General features: G+C 60.9%; 2 protein-coding genes across 3 annotated transcripts in view; both read right to left on the bottom strand.

Moving 5' to 3' along the window:
• The window catches only part of SLC29A1 (solute carrier family 29 member 1 (Augustine blood group)), a 33,362-nt gene extending 32,312 nt beyond the window's left edge, over window positions 1-1,050 (bottom strand). For both annotated transcript variants that reach the window (XM_083857546.1, XM_083857548.1), the window contains exon 1: window positions 852-1,050. The gene's annotated coding sequence lies outside the window, so the exon portion shown is untranslated. The remainder of the gene's footprint in view (window positions 1-851) is intronic.
• Window positions 1,051-2,612: 1,562 nt separating this feature from the next.
• On the bottom strand, window positions 2,613-21,781 carry LOC310907398 (uncharacterized protein; the record flags this gene model as incomplete). Its single annotated transcript, XM_083857619.1, has 32 exons — window positions 2,613-3,140; window positions 3,351-3,485; window positions 3,752-3,912; window positions 4,036-4,102; window positions 4,671-4,756; window positions 4,961-5,052; window positions 5,180-5,266; window positions 5,489-5,569; window positions 5,993-7,492; window positions 9,051-9,440; window positions 9,665-9,811; window positions 10,130-10,307; window positions 10,624-10,844; window positions 11,308-11,463; window positions 11,759-11,953; window positions 12,117-12,240; window positions 12,358-12,614; window positions 12,869-13,000; window positions 13,076-13,201; window positions 13,368-13,446; window positions 13,564-13,670; window positions 13,850-14,006; window positions 14,184-14,299; window positions 14,579-14,665; window positions 14,927-15,041; window positions 15,192-15,310; window positions 15,427-15,510; window positions 15,592-15,783; window positions 15,877-16,008; window positions 16,696-16,851; window positions 18,228-18,329; window positions 21,362-21,781. 32 exons carry the CDS (start codon window positions 21,779-21,781, stop codon window positions 2,905-2,907), a joined length of 6,237 nt encoding a protein of 2,078 aa, XP_083713745.1. The 3' UTR covers window positions 2,613-2,904.
• Between the last annotated feature and the right edge of the window lie 649 nt (window positions 21,782-22,430).

Here is a 22,430-nt window from a genome sequence, read left to right as displayed (position 1 = left end):
CGGGGCGGCTGGGACAGCCGGCATTCCCCGCATTCCCGGCCGCTGGGCACGGCTTTGGGGCGGCTGCCGGGGCTTCCCCGAGCGCTGCCGGGGCCCCGCTCCGCCCCGGCACCCCCCACGCCCTCGGGCAGCCGGGACAGCGCCGCGCCGCTTACGCGTTTTCCCGGGAGCCGCCGGCTCCTTCCCGCGGCGCCGCCGCCTGCAGGGCACGGTCCCGTCCCGCGGCTCCCGCTGCCGGCTCCTGGCGCTTCCCGGCGCGCCGAGGGCACGGCGGGGCCGGGCCGGGACAGGACAGCCCTGGGGCCCCCTCCCCGCTCTGCCCCGGCCCCTCCTGCAGCTGCATCCGCCGCACCGGAGAGCGGAAGGCTGCGGGCTGGTCCCGCCACCATCTCTGTGCAGCTCCGGCACAGAGATCCGCACAGTTCCGGCTTTTCCCCAGCGTCTCCCCTCTGCCTGGAACAGACGGCTGGCCCTACTGCCCTGGGAGGGGGGCATGGCCGTGCTGTCCTTTTGCCCAGCAGGGAGGGCAGGGTGCCGGCAGCAGCCCCTCCGCTGCTGCTCCCCGCCTTCACTGCCTCCTGCGCCGGGTCGGGCTCCCAACTCTCCTGGCAGCTCTGGGAGTAGAAAGCTCCGGAGCCTGGTTGGGGTCCCCCGGTGTGTGATGGCCCCAAGGCCCCGCAAGGTGCAGGGTGACCTTGCAGCAGCACTGCCGAGCCGCCGGAATGGGGGACGAGACCTTGGCTCAGTGGAGGAGGCTGGAAGCAGAGACCCTCTCCTCAGTGCCCGGCAGAACAAGGCACAGCAGGACAGTCCTTACTCGGGTCACCTCCCTGCCTGCAGCCTGTCCTTACCTTGATGGCTCAGCTCTCCTGGTGCCAGATGATGCTGCCTGCAGACTCCTCACTGCCAGCTGCCAGGCAGGGCTGGGATTTCCCACAGCAGCAGGAGCAGGGTGCAAAGGCTTTGCCACCCTACAGGCTCTGCAGCCGGAGTGGGTTTCAGAGCCCTGGCGCTGGCTGGGGCTGGCTGAGCACGGCTTCCGCTGGCTCAGCAGGTGGAGGCTGCATGCACGGGCAGATTAGTGGTGGGGGGGAGGAATTGGCTCCTGCCATAGGAACTACAGGCAGGATTTGTCAGCGGGTTGTTGCGGGGCCAAGCGCCAGACAGGGGAGGAGAGAGGGGAGGCTGTGGGGGGGCAGCCACCTCGGGGGGACAGGGAAGCTTCTACAAGGGGGGTACTGAAAGCGGCGCTGCAGGTGCCAGCATCCTCCCTGGGATGGTGTTAGCTCTCTAGTGGCACATGTCACCCTGTGCTCCTGTGCTGGACTGGGGCCATGGTGGGACCCTGATAGAGCTCCTGCTCCACCATGGGTCAGCATCGGCCCCTGGGGCCAGCAGGGGGGCCCTTAGTAAAGCACCCTGCACCCACTGCCCCTCTGCCGGGCCCCGCAGCCGCTCAGGAATGAACTGGCACCAGCCCACCAGCTGCTCTCCTGGTATGTGCAGCCGGAGCTGGAATGCTGTGCCTTGGCCTCTTCACTGGCCTGGACAGGCCTGGCCCCTGCCCAGGGCATCTCCCCTCCCAGCCTTACCATCCTGCTCGTCGTTTCCCATTAAGGAAGTGCAGGCAGCTGAGCTTTGGTGCTGGAGGAAAACAGGTGTCAGAGCCAAGAGTGATGGAGCCAAGTGGAGGGTAGTAAGACACAAGGGAAGCTCAGAAAGCACACCCGTGCCCACACAGCAGCACCTCGCACCGGCATTCCCTGCACCCCTTGCTGGGAACGTGGCAAAAGTCCCTCTGCTGGTGACCCTGGTGTGCCCACCTCCACCTCACTGCCTGTCTCACAGCCCCAGCAACACTGCAAGAGGGAGATGGGGTGGCAGGAGCATTTCTGCTCTCCCAGCCTTTACTGCAGAGCTGAGCTGCAGCCAGCACTTCTATTTTAAGCCCCACAATGTGTTTGAGGAGGTGAATAGTGTGCACAGCTGAGCCTCACAGCCCAACGGGGAGAGGCCCTGCCGCCCACATCTCTGGAAACTTCCCCTTCTCCCTCTGGGGCTGGTACAGGCTCAGGGCAGGTTGGACTAGCTGCTTTTTCCCCTTCCCAGTACTGGTAGCAATTGGGGCAGTTGAAACTGGCATGGCCTGGTGAAGTTACTGCAAAAACATCTGGGCTGCAGGAAAGGGGGGGGTGTAGCCACACACCCCCAGCCCTGTCTGTGTCATGCAGCCTGTGACCTAGGCTGGCAGCCATCCTGTGAGACAGCAAGGCTGGGCAGGCTTGGCAGGGCTGTGCAAGCTGGAGTATTTACTCTGTAGGTAGTGACTTCCCTGCTAAGCTCCCAGGGCAGGGAAAAGGGGCCCAGATAGCCCCTGTGGGATTAGCTGGGCTGAGTGCAGGCAGAGAGGAAGCACGGGACAAAGCATCCATGTGAAAGGCACCAAATGGCTCAGGCTTCCTGAACTTCACTGCAGGGCCCTCCTAATCTGATGCTCCCTTGACTCCTTAGCAAGGATCACCTTGCAAAGAGCTCCTTTCCGCCTGTGCCAACAGGTGCTGGACAAAAAAGCTCCCACACTAAGCATCTATTTATCTTTTAATAAAAACCATCATCCACCCCCCTGTGCTTGTGCTGTGTGTCATCAGGATGCCTGGGGAGCCAGCAGCACCCAGGGAGAGCACTGGGCAGGAGGGGTGCTCAGCACCAGGCTGAGGCTGGGGCTGCAGTGGCTGGGGCACAGGGCAGCCCCAGGGCTGGCTGGAGCAGAGCCACTTGGCACAGCCTCCTGCCCCTGGGGAGGCAGCGAGCCATGAACTGGTGCTGGGAGTAGAGACCAAGCCAGAATGGCCCAAGAGGAGGATAAGAAGCAGGTTAAGGGCATTTTCTCCCTTTGTCTGGGGCTCACTCTTTCTTCCCAAAGAACTTCTTGAAGACAGATTTGTTCTTGGTGCGAGGGGGGCTGGTGGTCTTCTCCCCTCGCGTGTCCCGGGGGGTCCCTGTTGGGGCCACGAAGGAGTGACAGCGTGCCCGGGGTGTGGCCGACACCTGCTCCCCGATGTACAGTGTGACCGAGTAACTGCCCCCGGCCCCCGCCGCCTCCTGCGCCACCGCCACGGGCGTCAGCTTCTGGTAGGTGGCTGCAAGAAGGAGCAGTCAGTGGAAGGAGCAGGGTCCCAGCAGGCCCTGGCAGCCCTCTAGAGCCCTCCCCAAATGGGAGCTGCGGCCAAGGGCACAGGTATGTAGGAGCAGGTGCGTGCTGGAGCAGCATCGCCTCTGTCCTGGGCTGTCTGTGGGGACAGAGGCGGTGGTGCCACCTCCTGGCGGTGACAGCGAAATCAGGACTGTACCTGAGGTGAAGGAGTAGGACCTCCTCTTGTTGGCCACCAGCCCATAGTCGTCTTCTGGGCAGATGTTGTCCCATAGACCGGGGGACGCCCTGGGTGACCACTGCTGCCCGTGGTGCCCAGCCCCCTGAGCATTCTCTGAAGCAGAATGGAGACATGTCACAAGGCAAGGCCATCACAGGACACCCAAAGAGAAGGGGGAAATGTATGACTATCTCAGTATCCCAGGAAGTGATGTACATGTTCCTCTCCCCAGTCCCAAGCCCTGGGACTTCTGGCCTAGATACTACCAAGTTCAAGACTGACTGACAGGCTTCAGCCTCCCCAGCTGTCTCCCATGTATCCCTCTGGGCTGGGGAGAGAAGCTGGGGGACAGTGGCAATCCAGCCAGACAGGAAAGTCACCTGCTGCTGCCAGAGGCCCATCGACTGGGCCATCCTGGCTGCCCAGAGGCCGCTGCAGTAGTGTGCTTGTGCAGGGTAACACCACAACCTCCTGGCTCTTGGTGGTCGTGACCTGATGTCCCTGGAGGGGGGAGGTCCCAAGGCTAGAGATCTTGCTGAAACTGAAAGCAGCAGAGATTTAGCAAACCAGACTGGGCCACAAATGTCCTGCTGGAGCAGCACTCACTGGCAAACGTGGGAGAGACTCACAGCAAGACCCAGCTGGCCAGCTCCTGGCTACTCACCTGCCAGTACCACCAGTGCCCTCGACACACTGTGCTGCTGCCTGGAAGTAATCCACTTTGGGGAAACCTGGGGGCACAGCAAACATCCTGCTGGATGCTGGCAGTGCCCAGGACTGTCACACAGATCCAGTCCCTGATCTGAGTGCCCATGCTGCATGGCTGGGTCCTCCAACCTCCTGCTGTAGTGCCTGCTCTTGGTCCTGACAGTCAGCCTAGGATTTCATAGCAGGGCTTGAACTCCTCAGCTATGGGTACAGCAACTGGAAGAACTCAGTATTACCAGTCTCCTTGCCTCAAGGGCAAGCAAGGCATTTCCAAGCCCAGAGGATATGGAAGAAGACCAAGGCACAATTATAATTTTCCTGACACGGGCTTTTTGCTTCTGAAGCACCACTGACGTCAGTTGTGCTATTCCTGATTTATAGCTGTGTATGTGGTGTGAAAACAAAGCCTCCAAATCCTGCCTGGCAGACAACTACTGTTCCCAAGGCAGGCTAGGAGGATGTATAAATCAGAGTAAAATGTTGTGCTGCTTCTCTTCTGACCCCCCATATATCAGAGGCTTCAGTGGGGGCTGAACAAACATGGTAACCACATAGAGCTGGGCCCCTGCTCTGCCTGCAAGGGCTGCTCACCTGAGTTTTGCTGCAGCTTGAAGACCCATTCATTCATGAGCGCCTGGGTGGGGGCCCTCAGGAGGTATTCAGATCCATCCTGCAGCCTGCAGGGAGAGGGGAAGAACAATGATGTAGGGTGCAGATATGACAGCCCCCACTAGACCAGAAAAGAGATCCAAGTGAGAAAGAAGGAAGGAAATTCTCATCTAAGCACTGAGCTGGTCTCGCCTGGGGGTGTTTTATTGTGCCTGCCCCAGCAAGCACACGCTGGGGAGGGCTGTGGTTACTGCCCTGGATTGGGGACTCACTGAAGCCTGAAGCAGTTGGTCTTCTTGGTGTACTCGGCATCTGGGGTGCAGACTGCCCCGGAGAGGTTCAGGGGAAGGGCCACCACAGAGCTCTGCAGCACAAGGGAAAGCAAGAGCAACAGCAGGGTTGGATGGCTCTGCCTTCCTTGGCCGTGGGGCCTAGTGCCATCACCCTGCTGCCAGCCCCCTCCCCTGTCACCCCAATGTCCCCCAGCGCACCTTGAGGCTGTCCCTGCGGTCCTGGTAGAAGCACAGTGTCTGCCTCATCAGCACGGCGTGGAAGAGGCCCCAGGCCCGGCAGCTGGCCTGTGGGACACAAGCAGGGGACAGCTGTGATGCCAACAGCTTTGGAAGAGAACAGATGGTCTCATGCCACTCAAAATGCACCCCAGGCCCTCTGAGGCTCTGCCCTTCCAGAATAGCCAGCAGCACTGCCATGATAGTTCCAGGAACATCCCTGGATTCCTTCCATCCCCTGCCATGTCTCAGCACCCCTGTCCCAAAGAAGCCCCACACCCATGTCTGTACCTTTCTCCCTCCTGCTTGCAATACATGCTTCCTCTCCAGCGTCCCCTCCATCATCTGAAACTCCATTTTACCAGGAAGGACCTGCAAGGGCACAGAGGGTGAGCAAAAACTTCTCTGGGGCTGCTGGTCCCACCTCAGCCTCCATGCATGTGAGGTCTCTATGACCTGTCCCTGGTGAGCTATGCCAAAGTGGGAGTGGGATGACAATGAGAACAGCTTTCTCACCTGGGCAGGGGCTGGGCTGTGTGTCAGCTTTAGGGGTGAAGTGCCTCCTTGCTGAGGCTATGGGTTGGTGGGGTGTGTGTGCGCTGCAGTGACCCCAAATACCACACCTAGCCCTTCCCCATCAGCTGAAGAAAAGAGGCCACTGGAGTAAGGAAGTCCCCCAAAATACAGGTTATGTTTGCTGGAGTGGGTAACCCACCTGCTACCTTGGGTGTACCCCAGCCCCCTACCTGACCCTGAGGGGACAGGGACCCAGAGTCTCTGGTCTGTGGATCTCACCTTACTGCTCTCTCTCTCCTCTTGCCCGTGCCTCCGCTGATCCCAGGCACTGGAAGCATCCAAGGGGGCTGCAGACACCAGCTCCTCCACGTGGGGGGAAACCCTGAACCCACCAGGGCTGCCACTATGCACCACCCCAGGGCTCTTTTCTCTTGACGGGCTGTGGAGCAGCTGGGAAGTGGTGGGAAGGGTGAATTTGGCCACTAGCACATTGTTGGCTGATGAGAGGATGAGGGGCCCACCAGCAGTGGCGCTGGGGCTGGGCAGGCTGCCTGCCCTGCTGCCCGTCCGCTGGCTGGCACAGCTGCCTCCTGGTGGGCTCTGTGCCCGTCGCTCCTGTGCCCCATCCCAGATGGCCTGCAGCTCCTCCTCCTCTTCCTCAAACTGCCTGTGGGCAGGGTGGCAAACTTCCTTAGTGCCCAGTGCAGGGCTCTGGGGCTGTGGAGACCCCAGTGCCCACTCAAAGACAGAGAGCTGGGTGGGGGCGGCAGGGGAAGCTGAGGACCCTCTGGGCTGGCTGCTGCTGGCTGGCTGCTGTGCACAGGCAGGGCTGGGGATGGCTCCAGCCCTGCCTGGGATGCTGGCAGGGGATGATCCAAGCTCTAGCCAAGCGGCTCTGTGATGCCTGGCCCTGCCAGTGGCAGTGGGGCTGTTGTCCTGGCCAGAGTGGGTGGTCAGCTCCTCCTCCAGGCCAACACAGGACGGCCGGCTCGGCCTCAAGTCCAGAAGGTCTCTACTGGTGCTGCTGGGGTGCTGCAGGTTCCAGTGCTCCTTCCCAGCACAGCGTGCCCTTTGCTGGCTGTAGCTGGGGTTGAAGCTCACCTCCTCAAACCACGTTCCTTGCTCACTCTTGGGGGACATCCCCAGCCTCTTGCTGGGCTCCTGGGGACGGTGCCCATCTTCCTGCCATCCAACTCCATGTGTGCGTGTGGGCTTCCAAGGCCTCACCCCTTGATCCTGCCTCTGCTCCTGCCCCTCTGCCTCCTGCTGCTGTGCTGCAGCCCCTTGGTGGCACCCCAGGACCACCGCATCCCGTGGCAGCTCCAGGCTGAGCACAGAGCCCAAGGAAACACGGGGGCACTTGATTTTTGGGTTAGGGAGGCAGGGGCGCTGAGGGGCTGCCCCGCACTCAGCATCAATGTCCTGCACCAGTGGGTTCCTGACATAGAGGAGCAGCTCCCCAAGCTGAGGTCCAGCAGCAGCTGCCCCTGCCCCTCCCTTCCTCCAGCCACACTTCTGAGGCCAGGTGTTGCTGGGGCCATGGCATTCCTCAGGTGTGGGCCGCAGGGAGCTGTCGCCCATGATGCCCTGGAGAGTCAGCAGCCGAGCCTGCTCCGCCCTGGCCTGCTCCCTTCGCTGCAGGCTGTTGAAGAGACAGCCAGCCCCGGCCTTGGGCAGGGTGTGGGAGACAGCCGGCATCCCACCGCTGCACGCTGGAGGGCGGCGGACAACAGCGGGTGGCCGCTTTGCCGTGCAGGTTTTCCTGGCCTCCACCTGCACCTGAGGAAACAGAGAAGGAGAGAGGGGTGATACCCATTGCTGGAGCTTCCAGCACCCTGTGCCAGCTACCCCCTTTCCATGCTGCATCTGGGAAATCAGGGAGTTGCGAGGGAAGGCAGACAAAAGTGCTCACCAGCAGCACATGCAGCGCTGGGAATGACAGAGCTTCACCTCAGTCCCCTGAGGGCTGCTCCCACACTGGTGCAGGCAGGGTAAAGACAGACAAGGGAACCTGCCCATGATGGAGTCCCCCAGGTGTGGTACAGCTGGGGCTGACTCTGCCCTACAGCTGTTCCCTGGCACTGCTAACCTCCAAGCCATCACTTTTGGGTGGCTACTGAGACAGTAGTCACTGCTGTCCTTGCCTGCCAGCCCTATATGCTCCAGACAGTAAAGCAAGGAATGCAAGGGCAGGGACTGAGTGCAGACCCTTCCCCTCCTGTTACTTCCAGATGCTCTCCTGGGCTTCCACAGCTGCAAGGGTCTGCAGGAGCTGGAGCAGCGTGCCCCTGTATCCATTAGGCTGGATGGCACCCATTACCAAAACCCTCCTGGCAGCCCAGCAGCCCCTCACCCTGCCTCAATGTCCTCCAGCCTCTCTGTCCTCCTGCCCTCTCCCTTGTGTTACTGAACCGGGTTGCCCTTGGGGCTTCTCACACACAGACCTTTTTGCACAGGCTCTGGAGCAACAAACAGATGCGAGTCCCAACAAATTCCCAGACTCCAAGCCCCAGGGTTAGAAGCCAAGCAATGTGGAGTGAGACCCCCACCCCTGCAAAATGTGCACCTCCCACAGTCCCAACCACCTTTGTCCCCTTCAGCTGGCTACACAAGGAACTGCTGCTGCCCCCCAGCAATGGAGTGGAGAGGCTCTCCCACGGGCCATACCTCCCATGGCCACCAAAACTATTTGAATGGGGGGCCAAACTGCAGCTAGCCCTGCCTGAGCCCCCTCCTCACAAGTCCCACCACCCACACTCTGGACCCCACAGCACCAGAAGGGTTTTCCCTCTCCCAGTGGACCACTGCCAACAGAGCACAGTGGCATGGCCAGGAGGGTTGATGGCAGGCAGGTTCATGCCATGCAGCCACTCTGCCCAGCATGCAGCCTTCCCCAGGACGTTACCTCTTCCACCAGCTGGCGAGGTGGCTTTCTTTTTCGCTTTAAGCTACCCCAAGTGTTTCCTAAAAGCCCCTGGCAACGCTTCCAAAAGGTTTTACAGCCTGAGTGTTTAGTGGCGGGGAGCTGAGCAAGGGGAGAGAAAGAGACACACAGAGAGGACAGAGTGGGCAAGGAGCTGCAGCAGGAGAGCACAGGCAAAGTGGGTGGCGCAAGCCGGCCTCAGCCCTAAGGCATCACGCAGCATCAGCATGGCCAAAGGCCCCTCTCCTGAGACTGACACAGCCCCAGCAGCTCACTTAGAAACGGCCTAGAGGGTCTCAGCTTGGGGAGTTACCCCACAGCCCTCGCAGCCTCCCAGTCTGCACGGGGCACAACTCCAGAGAGCTGCCCTGGCTGTGTGGCCGCTCACCACAGCCACCCACCATCCCCCCGTACCGCTGGCAGTGCCTCCTCCCCCAGCCGCTCGCTGCTGGCCTGCAGCTGTGCCTTCTTCTTCTCGCCCTTCTTGCCAATGCTGAGGATGAGGTTGACCGTCCCCCCGAGACCACAGGCGCCCCGTGGTGGCAGCAGCAGCGTGGAGGTCTCAGCAGGATCCCAGGTGGCAGCCTCCTTGGGGGGTTCTGAATTACTGGGTGTTTTGCTGCTGGGCTCCCCCAAGCTCTGCTCCACTCCTGATGGGGCATCTGAGAGGGGTGATGCAGGTGGGGAGATGGCTGTTTTCTCTGGAAGCTTTGGCTCTAATCTTTGCACAGGCTCGAGGAGGGAGCAGGGCATGAACTTCACTGGGCTTTCCAGGTGGGGGGGAGCACGAGAGGCATGCTGCTCCTGGAGAGCAAGGCAAGAGAGTGAACATGAAGGAAGGGTTGCTGGAGCCAGGCATTTTCTCAGTACAGCCTTCCCTTTGCCCTGCCTGAACCCGAGACTCCCGGAGGTATTGGCACACATCCCTCCCCTACTTCTGTACCACCCACTCCATCCAGTGCTTCTGTTACCCTCAGCCTTAAGGCTGGTCATTTTCCCTGACAATCTCAGCATGGCTGGGTACTCACTTGACCAGTGGGGGATGTGCTTGAGAGGCTCTCTGGGTCCCTCCTGTCCTCCTGTCTGCTCCCCAGATCCTGCTGACGCCTCTGCGCTCGCCAGCGCACCAGCACCCAGCCCAGCATGCTCTGCAGCTCTTCCAAGCGCTCCTTTATCTGAGGGGAGGAGAGATGCTGGGCAGCCTGCAAGGACTCCTGGCCCAGGGACACTGACCCTACCAGGATATCTCATAACAGAGCAGTTAGGAGGTTTTTGGGAGTGGGATACAGTCACAGTCACGTCAGCTCAGATCTCAGGATCTACTGGATGAAACTTCTTCCTGCCCTGAGCAGCCACACAGATGCATAGCTATCCCCATCCCACTTTTACTGGGGCTCTATATCCACACCTTGCTCTTTCTTTCATGGTCTGTCCCTAGAGGACTTCAGGGAGTGCTGAGAATTTCCCCCCAACCCTATTTCCCCTGTCCTTACTGTTGCACTCAGGTAGTGCTCCTCAGACACCAGCTGCTGCCCTGCTGCCGCTAGTGCCTCAAACTCCTTGAGTTTCTCCTCGATTCTCCTCTCCAGTTCCTCACATGGAGTCTCTGGGAGACTGGAGCTGCTTGGGCTTTCAGAGAAGATCTGAGCCCGCGTGTCCTCCGTCCAGGAGCTGCGAGCACATGAAAGACAGGCTGAGGAACGACCCAACCCTTCTTTTCAGTCCTGCAGGCCCCAGGGAAGCCATTCCCATGCTCAGGGTTAGCTGAAAGCAGCTCAGTGGGGTTGTGGCAAGGCTGTTGGGGCAGGACAAGATGCTGCAAGGCTGCCTCACAACAGACAGCTGTGGTGCAACCCTGCATTCCAGGCTACCCATGGTCACGCCTGGCTGCAGCTCCAGCACTGCCCACATACTTGCCAATGCCATGCTCTCACGAGCGCCCCCTCAACCACCACAGAAGCAACCCCGACAGGTCACTGCCACTTACATCATGGCTAAATAATCCTTGAAGAAGTGCCGGAGCCGGCTGGCCTGCTGCACGCGGAGCCGGGTCTCCTGCAGCAGCTCTTGCAGCCCTGCCCAGGCCCACAGAGTCTCCTGCAGCTCCCGGCTGACGGGGCACTGCCGAGCGGGGCACAGCTCTTGCAAGCGGGCAGCTGCCCTCTCCAGCTCCTCCAGCTGCCCTTGCAGGGTCTGTGACACTGCATGCTAAAGATCACAAGGCAGGAAAGGTGTGAGATGCATCCAACCCCTCTGAACCCAGGCTGGACTCCCTTGCATTCTGGGATGCAGGGACAGAGGGGAGGATGCTGGTGCATGGCAGCAGAGTGGGCAGAGTGAGCCTCTGTGGGGAGCACAGGAGGAGCACAGAACTGCCTGGCTTCCCTGCCCTGTGTGCATGAGTCGCTTTCCCACCAGTGGGAAGACAAGTGAGGTGCTGGCAGCTGGGTGTTGGCACATGGGAGCTGATGCAAGTTCTGTTCCCTTGCCTGGCCCATGCTATCAGAGAGGAGCAGAGCAGGCAGATCTCAGCTCCACTGGAAAATTCCAGCCCGCCCTGCCACAGTGTGCCAAGGCTTACAACACCTGGGCCTCCAGAGGGGGGCCAGTGCCTCACTAGGAAAGTCCCAGCCAGACGGGACACCTCCCTAGGAGTGCTGCCCTGACTCACCTCCATCTCCTGCTGGCAGCTTAGCAAGCCCTGCAGCCCTTGCAGGTCCTTCTCACTCTTCACCATGGTGAAGCTGTTCTCTGCTAGGGCAATGTCCTGAGACAGTGCCTTGGCTCTGCGCCGAAGGGCCTCCAGCTGTGGGGATATCTTTGCCACCTGGATGGGCAGGAGGGGACACAGAGAGAGATTAGCTCCTGTGCTACCCACCTGCCACACAGCCCCAGCCCACCCCAGCCTGGGGACACCCTGCCATGCAGCTGCAAAAGGGCAGACGCCAGTCGTGGGAGAGGCAAGGACACCAGCCTCACACAGAGTGATCTCCAAGAATCCCAGTGCCCTTATGTCCCACTGAGGACAGCTGAAGTGCATGCCCTGTCCCAATTAGCTGGCATGTCCAGCTGCAGGTGAACCACTCGGTTGCATGCCCAGGCTCCCCGCCTCCATTCCCTACCAGATGCTCCAGGTTCTCCATCTCTGCTGCCACCTCCATGACCCGCTCCCGCTCCTTCGCTGCATCATTCAGCATCTCCACGGCCTCCTGCAGCTCTCCCAAGGGGCGGCTCATGTCCTCACTGCTTGGAGACATCTCAGCCTGGGCTGACAGCAGGGGAAAACCCCCCTGGGAGCTGCAATGCCCACTCCCTGGCTGAAGGCAGCAGAAACACCAGACATAAGAGATGGGGAGTGACACTCCAGGCAGCTGGCCTGGGGGGAAGCACCCAATATGGCCCCTTGCCAACCACAGATCAACCCTTGGTCCAGTCCTAGGTGCTGTGTGATCCCAAGGGATGCCTGGCCACGCTGCTCACCGCTGCAGATCCCTGCTGGCTCCGTGCCTCCTCCTCTTGCAGGTCCTGCAGGAACTCAGACAGCACCAGGGAGTCCCGCAGATCTGCTGCCCGGTGCCGCAGGGCTGCCTGCACGTGTGCCAACCTGTGGGGAGAGGTGCTCATCAGAGGTGCTGGCAGCTTCTGCACCTCCTCAGGGACAGCATCCTCCTCCCCATCCAACCTGGGGATCAGAGAAGAGGCACCTTCCTCCAGGACTCACTTCTCCTCCACCATCTCCACTTTCCTCTGCATCTTCCTTGCCCCCTCATGCTCAGTGGGCGACTCGCCTGCTGCTTCGTCCCGCAGTGCCTGCAGCTTGAGGCCACACAGCAGGAGCTGCTTCTCCAGCTGGCTCATTTCTTCCAGGTCCTGGCGCAGCTCTGCCGGGCTTCTCATGGCAGCTGGTTCCAAGAGAGACCCAGCCACGGCTTGCAGCCACCGCTCAGCCTGGTCCAGCTCCCCCACCAGCCTCAGTGCCTTCAGGGAGAGCAAGGAACCCATCAGCCTGGCTCTGAGCCACCCCGAGGAGGCAGGAGCCATGCTGGCATCCCACTAGGGGTACCTGGGGCACAGGCAGCACAGTGGGAGAAGTGTGCCATCTGCAAGGCAGAGACGTCGGTGCCAGTGTTGCAGCCCCAGGTCCCACAGGTGCCAGCCTCACTTGGTGATCCCCAGCCAGCTGCTACACCTGGAGCGTGCCCTGTGCCCACCCTAGCCCTGACTCCACGTACCTTATCGATTTCTTGCAGCACTACGCCATTCTCCTGGTGCTTCCTCTGCAGGTCCTCCCACAACTCCCCCAGCTCCCGCAGCATGGCCTCCACCTGAGGGCTCCCGGGAGGCCTCCCTCGTGCTGGCCCCTCCTGGGAGGCAGGGAGGGCAGTTAGGATGGGCCCCACCTGGTGTCCTCCCCCCATCCCACATCCAAGCAGGCTCACCAGGAGCACAGCCCTGGCACTGGAGCTGGGGGCCAAGGGCTCTTGCTGCATCCGTGTTGCCTCCAGGCTCACCACTGGACATGGGGGGACTCCCACACCCACACTTTCCTTGTACGGGGACAGAGTCTGCCGAGGAGCAGGAGACATGCTGGGTTAGTGCCCAGACCAGGTGTGTGTGCACAAGCACGCATGCCCATGAGCAGCAGGAGGGGGTCAGGGAAGTGAGCCCTTCCCCAACACTGTCTCCTCTTGGATGGGCAGGGAGCAAACGGGACTCTTTGGGAGACATTACCACATTCACCATCTGGCAGACGTCCTGCACTTGGGTCTCCAGCTGCTGCATCCCCCACTCAGCCTCTGCCTCTCTCCTCCTCCAGCAGAGAGAGGGACAGTCAGGACTGCAAGGTTCCCCTTTGCACAGGGGAACCCCATTCCTGTCCACTCTGACTCTATCCCGCTCCCACAGCCACCTCCCACAAAGCTGGTACCTTTTGTTGTCCCCTCCATGAGGGGGCTGTCCCACTGCTGGGGAGCCAGGGTTGCTCTCCTCTCCTTTCTTGTGCTCTGCCATCTTCTCCAACACATCTTTTGGTACCTGTGGCACAAAGGTTCCCATTCTTCCTTGGCCAGCACAAGCATTCACCTGCTTTGCCCCGAGCCTGGCACTTATCACCTCCCATAACTGGTGGGATTCTGCCCAACACCTGAACCCCTTTCCCATAGGCTCTCTTGTCTTCTCGAAGCAGAAGACGCCTGGAGGAAGACAGTGCTTACCATGCTGCCGAGTCCTCTTGTCCATTTGGCTGCTGCTTCCTTACCCACAGCCCCATGACTGCTATCTTCTCCTCGAGGCTCAACATTTGGAGCTGCAGCTTTGCCCCCTGGTGAACTGCTTGCTTGTGCTGGAGCCTTCCCAGGAGCCTTCCCTGTTCTGGGAAAGGAAGGCAAGAAAAGCCCAGAGGAGCAGAGGGTGAAGAGAGACCTTGAGTGGAGCTGGTGCCCCAGAGACAGTCTGCTAGGGGCTAACCCAGGTCTTTCCCAAGCCTGTGGCTCCAGTGCTGGGAGGTCAGGGTTGGGACCCTGGTGCTCCTGCCCAGCTGTGCTCTACCTCAGTGCCTGCTGGAGCTGTGCCCAGCTCTCCTTTATGTCTCGATGCTTTGAGGTGACTCGGGCTGCCAGGCTGGGCTGCAAGTTTAGGAGCTGGGACACTGTCACATCCAGCATCTGGAGAAACAAGAGCAGCTGGGAAGTGATGGAGACACGGTTCATGAGGGATGAACCACCATGGCCACGGGGAGGGCTTGTGATAACAACCAGCCCTCTGGGGGCAGAAGAGGCAGTGAGTGCCTATCCCAAGTCCTTGGCTGCCCCCCGGGGAGACTCCCCCATCCATCCCACAGCCTCAGCCACCCACACAGAGCTGGTGGTGGCAGAGCTGACCTGGGAAGGCTCTGTCAGGATGCTCCCCAGGGCTCAGAGGACAAGGCAGAGTGTTGCACTCACCATCACCTGGCTGGCTATGTCCCTGACATCCCGATCCTGGCACGGCTCGCCCTCCCCTGGCTTCCCTGTACTGCAGATGCTGCTCTGCTGTAAGAAGAGGCCACGGTCAGCAGTGGGATGAGGACAGGGCCCTGCTCCCAGCTCCAGCAGAAAGAAACAGTGCAAAGCTGCACTTGCCATCTTGGCCCCCTTTCTCCATCCCCTGGTTCTCTCCCCAAACCCCAGGCTGAGAGTGCTGGGACCACAGGAGCCTCCACAGGAGACAAGAGCAAGGTGCTGCCCGCCAAGTTTATTCAGGCCATGCAACAGCCCCGCACACCAGGGTCAACGTGGCTCCAGTGCAGATACCTTTGCATGGATGGCCCCGAGCAGGATATCTGCTTGCTGGAGGAAGGAGGCCACCTCCAGAGCCAGCTGCAGAGCCTCGTGGTGCTCCTTCAAGGTCCCCTGCAGCCGCAGCCACCTGAGCAGGTGGAAGGGGAAAGGTGAATGACAGTCTGTGCTTGTCTGGGGAGCTGTGCAGAGTTAGGCCAGGAAGTCTGGGAGATCCTGCTTCCCAGTCAGTCAGCTCCTGGTGGCCGGCTCAGCCCTGCTCAGCCCATGTGTCACTCACGTTTTATTGAGGTGCTTGCGCCGGGCTGAGATGTTCCTGCTCTCACTTTTGCTTTGTTTCTCCAGCTTCTGGCCCAGGCTGTTCAGCTCCTTGTGCAGACTCTGGAACTGCTGCTCCTCCTGGCCCGAGCAGAGAGGAAAGACATCAGCATCCCTCCTCAGGGACCTGTGCCATGCCCCAGCCTCAAGGTATTTGGGGCCCCTGACAGGCTGGCAGCCCCCCAGCAGCCTCTCACCTGCTTCAAGTCAAGGATGCGGCGGGTGAGCTGGATCTTGTCCGGGCTTTCCTGCAGGAGGGCTGCCAGAGAGGGCTTCTCCTCCTGGGCCAGGCAAGGGTGTGTGAAGGTGGGGGGACAGCTAGGCTGTCCCCTCCCCCAGACTGTGCTTCCCATCCCTCAAACCTTGTGCTTGATCCACGCCTCCAGCCGCTCAGCTTTCCTGTTAAAGTCCTGCAGACTCCGCAGCCCCCCCAGGGCTTTGCTCTGGCTGGCAGCTGTCTGCTTCAGGAGCTGCCACTGGTCCTGCAGGGCCAGCAGCTGCCTCCGCACGGCCTCAGCACTGGGGCTTGCCCTCCACATCAGCTGCTCGCCCATCTGTGGGGCCAAGGGACCCACTCAGCATCAAGGCTTCCCAGGGACTCTGTGGGTAATGGGAGCAATGCCACACCATGCTCTGCCTGGCCTCACCTGATTGAGCTTTATCAGTGTGTTCTCAAAATCCTTCATGTCCCGCTGCAAGGTCTGAGCCACCTCCTCCCAGTCCTGGAGGTCACAGCCGTCCTTCAGGTCCCACAGTTTGCCTCGCACCCAGCTCTCTGCCTGCAACACACCAAGAGCCATGTGGCTGCAGGCCTCCACCAAAGCCTCAAGGACATGGCTTTGGGGACCCAAGCCCAAACCTTCCCAAAGCTGTGACAGGGACTGACGTGCACACTTGTAGCTGACAGCCCATTTGCTCTGGGAATCAACAGGCCAGCACAGGCACTCAAGACAGCATCTGTGGCGATGGAGGTGTGAAGGTGTGCAGCACCTCACTTCTTTCCAGCATCTGCCTCAGCCCAGCCAGAGAAGCTGGGCTTGCCCAAGCAGGCCAGTCGGCACAGAACATCCCTGCACAAAGCATCTCTCCTCACTGCACCCTGCTCCCCAGTGCAAACACCCCTGCATTCTTCCCACTGTGGCATGGAAGCAGCCCTCCCGCCATCTCGGTTCCCACGCTGCTGGGGAGGGACAGGGTCTGAGCAGAGGAGAACAGGGACGGGGGGAGCATGCGCACACAGAGAGGAAGCAGGGCCCTGGTGTGGGCTGACCCCCTCTCCCTGGGGCTCACAGCCAGGGAGAGGCAGCCAAACATGATCTCATGCCACAACCATGGCTTCGCTCGGGCTGGGAGTTCAGCCCTCCCTGCTGCGCACCCCACCCCACAGCTCACATGAAAGGCTGCCGGTGGCCCTCCATCCCACTCTCCTCTTCAGCCCCTCGGGTGAGGGCCCCAGGTGGCCTTACCTGCAGCATCTCCCGGTTGAACTGGGCTCTCAGAGGACTCAGGTCAAGGAGGGGAGCTGCTCCCACATCGCTTCGCCCACTGCATCTTGGGGCTGCAGCAGACTCCTTGCCCTTAGGGCTCTCTTTCTGGGGTGATGACACTGGGGATCCTGCCAGCTGTGGGGAGCAGAGGAGGTGGGGGGGGTGTCAGTGTGCTGCCCCAAGGAGCCCTCCCTATCACCTCCCAGGAGCATTTCAGAAACTCAAATGAAGTGGGTCAGCATGCCTTATTCCTGATTCCACTCCACCACTGACATATTTGGGGTTCTCCTTCAGGGCACTGAGGTACCGCTTCCCTCTACCAAGGCCACACTGGTGGCTTTTGCAACCCCAGCAGGGGGTTGCTGGGCTGTTCCTCAAGTGGGTCACTCCCTGGGTGATTCCAGGATGTTGGGATGGCATCCATCACCTGGACTGGTCCTGGCACCCACACTAGAGATGGATGCAGTGTTTGCTGCCCCTCCAGCCTGAGGCAGAGCATCCCTGCGAGCAGCATTCATGTCTGTCGCATCTATTTGGTGTCACGCAGGGGGATGCTGCCAGGGAATGGGATGGAGGGGCCATGGGGATGGTTCCTGATAAGCCCCACCACTCCTCTGGTGGCACCCAAGTAAGTGGTGAGTGATTGGAAGGGGCAGGGAGTGCAGCATCTCCCTTGGGATTTGGCCTTGTGGGCAGTCGACGCTGACGAAACCCTCTGTCAGGGTTCCAGCTCTGCCAGGGGTGACAGCAAAGGTCAGCCAATGAAAGTGCTGGCCCTTCTCCAAACTCAGCCCTGGGCCCAGCTGCACACAGCCCAGGGGACAGCACCATCACCCGGGCACTTACTTCCCACCCTTCTGCCCAGGGACAGGGATCTGACTGCGCACTAACTGGTGGCAAACAGGAAACTGAGCATTTTCAGGAGGAACCCAAAGGTGCAGGGCTTGCTGCCTCCCCTTAGTAGGCAGAAATTGCTCCTGGGGCCAGCCTGGGAGAGCCCTTTCTCCTTGAGTGGGCTGGGTGTGAGCTGCCCCACCCAGTCTTAGCTGCCCCCGAGCCCACCAGGGAACAATTTTTCAGGAGCCTGTAGAGCAGTGGGTTTTGGGCAACTGTTTCAGGCTCTCTAAGCACTCTGGCATCTGCTCTGCTGACAGCATGGGACTCACTTTCCAATGCCTGCTCTACTTAACCACAAGAACTACAGAAATCCTCTGTAATTTTTTTTTAATAGCAACACAGATTCTCAGGCCCTCCTGTGACTCTGTGACCTTTAGTTGCTTGACTCAGCCAGGGCTGGAGGAGCCCATAATCTGGTTCCCTTGGAAGCAATAAAACCTCTGGGTGCTGCCCGGGGGGCTGATTTCTTGCCCCATCATGCCCAGCTTGTTCCCACGCTCACTGAAAGAGGCAAGGCTCCATCCACACCTGGGCACACCACCAGCATCCAGCCTCATTGCTCAGCTCCAAGCTGCATGTCATGCCACCATAATGTTGAGGGCAGGGGGACATACCGCATAGAAGGGAGAACATCTGTCCACTGGAGAGCAGAAAACACTGGCCTGAACACCCCCAGGCTCCTGCTGCTTGTCCTCCACATCCTTCCTGAGGAAGACCTAGAGGCAGGAAGGCACAGCTGTGAGCCTGGTAGTGCTTAACTGTCCCAGCAGCCAAGGGGACATTCACCCACCTCCCCCTGCCCTGGGCCAGAGGCGCTGTTGGCAGTGGCTGCGTTCCTGCCCATCCCTCCTTATGCATCTAGGCCAGGCTTCCCCAAACAGCATCCACAGCTCCCAGCACGTGTTCAGCAAGTGGCAAGAGCTCCTAAGCCTGCTTTGCTCAGTGCCTTCTCCATTTTAGCTCCCAGCACCGCCAACACCCTTTTCTCTCCTTGAATTGACTCCAAAACCAGCAGAAACCCATTTAGTGATCCCCACTGGTCCCTGGTCATCTAAGGATTTTCAGTGTGAGACTTCAGAGTGCCCTCTTCCAGGACAGTAGGGCAGAGGCATGAGGGCACAGGATGACGTTAATCTCAACATCATGAACTTGAATCCTCTCAGCTGCTGATCCCTGATCTCAGCCTAGCTGGGAGATGAATTAGGGGGGCAGCTGGCTTGCAGGAAAGGGCTTCCAAAGGACAGGGATGAGGGTGGAAGCAGGAGAGGCAGGAGGAAGGAAGTCCAGGAACTGCAGCCAGGCATAGAGAGGATGTCCAGGATGAACTCCACATTACCTTATCCTTGATGCAGCACAGCCCCAGGAGAAGAGGTGCGTGGGATTGTTTGGATCATGCCCAAGGGCATTAAGCCTCATCCTCTACAGATGGATCTTTTCTTGGGCTGTTGGATATAACAGTCTAATTTACGGACCTCCTTCCACTCCCTTCCTGGGGCCACCTTGCTGTCTCTGTAACAGCCATCCAAGCAGGCACAGGGCAACAGAAACAGGGTGGTGGGCAATGTGTGCTGCCCTGACAGCCCCTCCTCTGAGACCACTGCAAACGGGGTGCTGGATCAGCCAGGGCCAGCCGACCACGGCTCAGCCCCTCCAAACTGAGGACACTGTCCAAGGGAAATGAACCTAGGCAGACCAGAACTCCCTCCCTGTACAGAACATGGCTTCCCACCATCTTTCCAGGACTGCAGAAGAGTCCCGACATGAATGGCAGCTCCCAGCACAGAGCTGCTGCCACCAAAAAGGCTCAGAGCCCTACAAACAGCCCAACAGCTGTAAAATCCCTAGGAAAACAGCACCAATGGACCTTTCCAAGGGCCTGCAAAGCTTGGCCCGTAGCTGCAGAGGACAGACCACTGCCACATGCCACAGCATCCCATCCCAAGCAGGAAGAACAGTCAGGGTACAAGGCTGAATCACAGACCAACCGGCACAGTGAGAACTCATCAGCATGGTATCAGAAGGGGAAAGCACCTCCTTGCCTGACCACAGGGCTGAGAGGTCTGGATGCATATTTAGGGAATGATAGGGAGCTAAATGTGAAGTGCCTGTGAGGCATAAGACCCTAGAAGGTGCTATGCAGTAACATCTCATGCTGGCTCCCAGGGCTCAGCTGTGAGAGACAAGCCTGCAGGTGACACGGGAGCTTTATTTAAAGTCCCTGTCTCACGATCCGTCAGGCGCAGGAAAACAGGGCTGCCAGCACAACGATGACTTCATCCTTCCCGCGGAGCTGCTCCACCGGGACTACCCCCCCTCCTTCCTCGGTCCCTCTGCCCGGAGCTGGGTCCTCGATCCGGCAAAACAACAAACTCTCTCAGCAGCCGAAGTCTGGGAGAGGGAGCTGTGCCTGCCTCGGCATCCATGAGGTGCTGTGCAGGACCCCAGGCTTCATGACATGAGCAAAGCCACACGTGAAATGAGTGCAGCAGCCTCAGCTGCCGCCTCTGCAAACGCTTCTTTCCCCCTCTAAAAGCAGAATTAACACGGCAGATACGCTTGCCGCGTTCCCATAGAATAAGTGCCACTGACTTCCCAAAAGGAGCGGGGCCAGACCCGCCTAAGGCAGCGCTGTGCTCATGCCAGAGGAGCCCCTCATTCCTATGGGGCAGGAGTGAAGGGCAGATCCAAGTGCTGCGGGACACTCTTAGGAAAGCACTACCGTGCTCTGGGTGGGAGATAATGTCCCTCCTCTCCTCCAGCTGCCATCCCACATGTTTTCCCCTGCGCCCAGCTCCCTCTTTCCCTCCCAAAGCTCCATCTTGCAGCCTGCCCACCTCTTTGAGCTCCACACTCCCATGCTGGACAGGGAGGAGGGGCCTCCCGAGAGTCCCACACGCCGTGCCCAGGCTGTGTCCCTGCCTTATATGAAAGAGGGGAGCCCTGATGGCGATGCCCTTTGGGCTGCGCAGGCTCCGGCCGCCCAGCGCGGAGCTGTTTGCGTGCCGGAGGAAGCGGCACCCCTTACGAGGCTGTGCCTGGCCTTTATTGGCAATGAAGATGAGGGGTTTGGCAGTGGGCTGCGCGGCTCTCCCGAGCACTGTCCCGCCGGGAAACCAGCTGTTGCAGGTCAGGGTTAAATCCCAAGGAGTTCCTGCCTGCTCTTGCCAGAAAGTGCGATGTCTCCGAGGTGCCTTCTGCCCCATGGCACCCACACAGGGGTCTCCCGGGCTCTGGCACTGTTGAATTCGTACTCGGCGCCTGCTGGCGCTCAGACTCGGAGGGCGGGGTGCCGAGAGCCCTGGGTCCCGATCCTAGCCTTGTCCCAGCTTTGCCTGGCTGTGTGGCCCTTCATGAGTCACTTCCCTTCTCCCAGCCTCCGTTTCCCCTCTGGAGAGTGAGTTCTCAGCTCCCTGCACTCAACTGCATCATCACAGGCATCTCGAGAGCTGAGCCCCCCATAGCCAGGCTCCGGGGCAGGGCTTTTCTGGCTCCTCTCAGCCCCGGGGAAAGCTCATCCCCGCTCACCCGCGAAGGCTTCCTGCCCTCCAGCCTGATGGGACACAGGAGTGTGTGGGGAAAAACAACTACCCCAGGAGCCCTGCAATGACTGCTGCCTGGACGGCATCGGGATAAGGCAACCGGGATGAGGCAGCCTCTCCGGGATTTCCCCATCCCTTGGCAGCGAGGAGCGGGGAACTGCAGGGAAGACGGGGCGAGAGCAGGGCACAGGGTACCGGCATCGCTTTACCTTGAACTGAGCCTTCCCCGTCCTGCTGTTGTTGTTGTTGTGGTTCCTCTCTCCGCCGGCGCGGGCAGGGTCCCCGGCTCCCGCCGCCTCTCCCGTGCCGGAGTCCCCGTACCAGTTGGACAGCGTGATCTTCTTAATGGAGCGGGCCAGGGAGCTGCGGTTCAGCCGCTCCTCCTCGGTGCCGCCGTCCTCGCCGGGGCTGGGGCTGCGGGGCTGCCCCGCGGGGGCGGCCCGGGCGTGGGCCAGATAGAGCGAGATGCGCTCGTTGATGCTGCGGCGGAGGCCGCGGTGGCTGTCCAGCGCCGAGGCCAGGGCGATGCCGGGACAGGCGTCTCCGGGGAACTCCGCGGCGCACTTGGGCAGCGAGAGCCTGGTGCTGATGGTGAAGGGCTGCACTTTCCTGGCCGTGCTGCCCGACATCCTCGCCCTCCCCGCTGCCCGCGGCGGGCAATGAGGGTCCCGGCGCGGGCACGGCGGGGAGAAGGGGCAGCGCGGAGCCCCCGCCGCCGGGGACAGCGGGTGATGGAGATGGAGACGGCCCGGGCGGCGCCGGCTCCTTCCCCGGGGCGCTCAGCGGCGGGGCGGCCCCGCGGCGGGGGACGGCGGCCCGGGGGGCGGCCCAGCGACCATGGCCCGAGCGGCGGGACTCGGGCGGCCCTCCGGCCTCGCCTGCCTGGGCGGGCCCTCCGCCCCCGCCGGGCCGCGTCCCCTCCCCTGGCCGCTCCCTCCTCCCGCGGCGGGACGGGCGGGAGGAGCCGCCGGGTCACTCCCGTCCCGTCCCCGTCCCCGTCCCTGCCCGCGGCCGGCCGGGATCAGTCGTCCGCCTTCTTGCGCAGGTTGAGGAGGCAGAGCAGGCAGGTGAGCAGGGCCTGGCGGCTCTCCTGGGAGCAGAGGCGGCGGCCCAGGCGGCGGAGCGGCGGCAGCAGGCGGCGGCGGGCCAGCGGCAGCAGGCGGGCGAGCAGGGCGCGCAGCAGCGGGGCGGCCAGCGGCGGGGCGGGCATGCTGCCCCCGGGCCTGGGCACGGCCTCGCACCTCGCCTCTCCTGCAGCTGCGGGGGGCTCGGCAGCTC

This window comes from Zosterops lateralis (genome assembly GCF_965231275.1).
Source record: "Zosterops lateralis genome assembly, chromosome: 3".
Taxonomy (NCBI): Eukaryota; Metazoa; Chordata; class Aves; order Passeriformes; family Zosteropidae; genus Zosterops; species Zosterops lateralis.
This window is presented reverse-complemented; position numbering and strand designations above follow the sequence as displayed.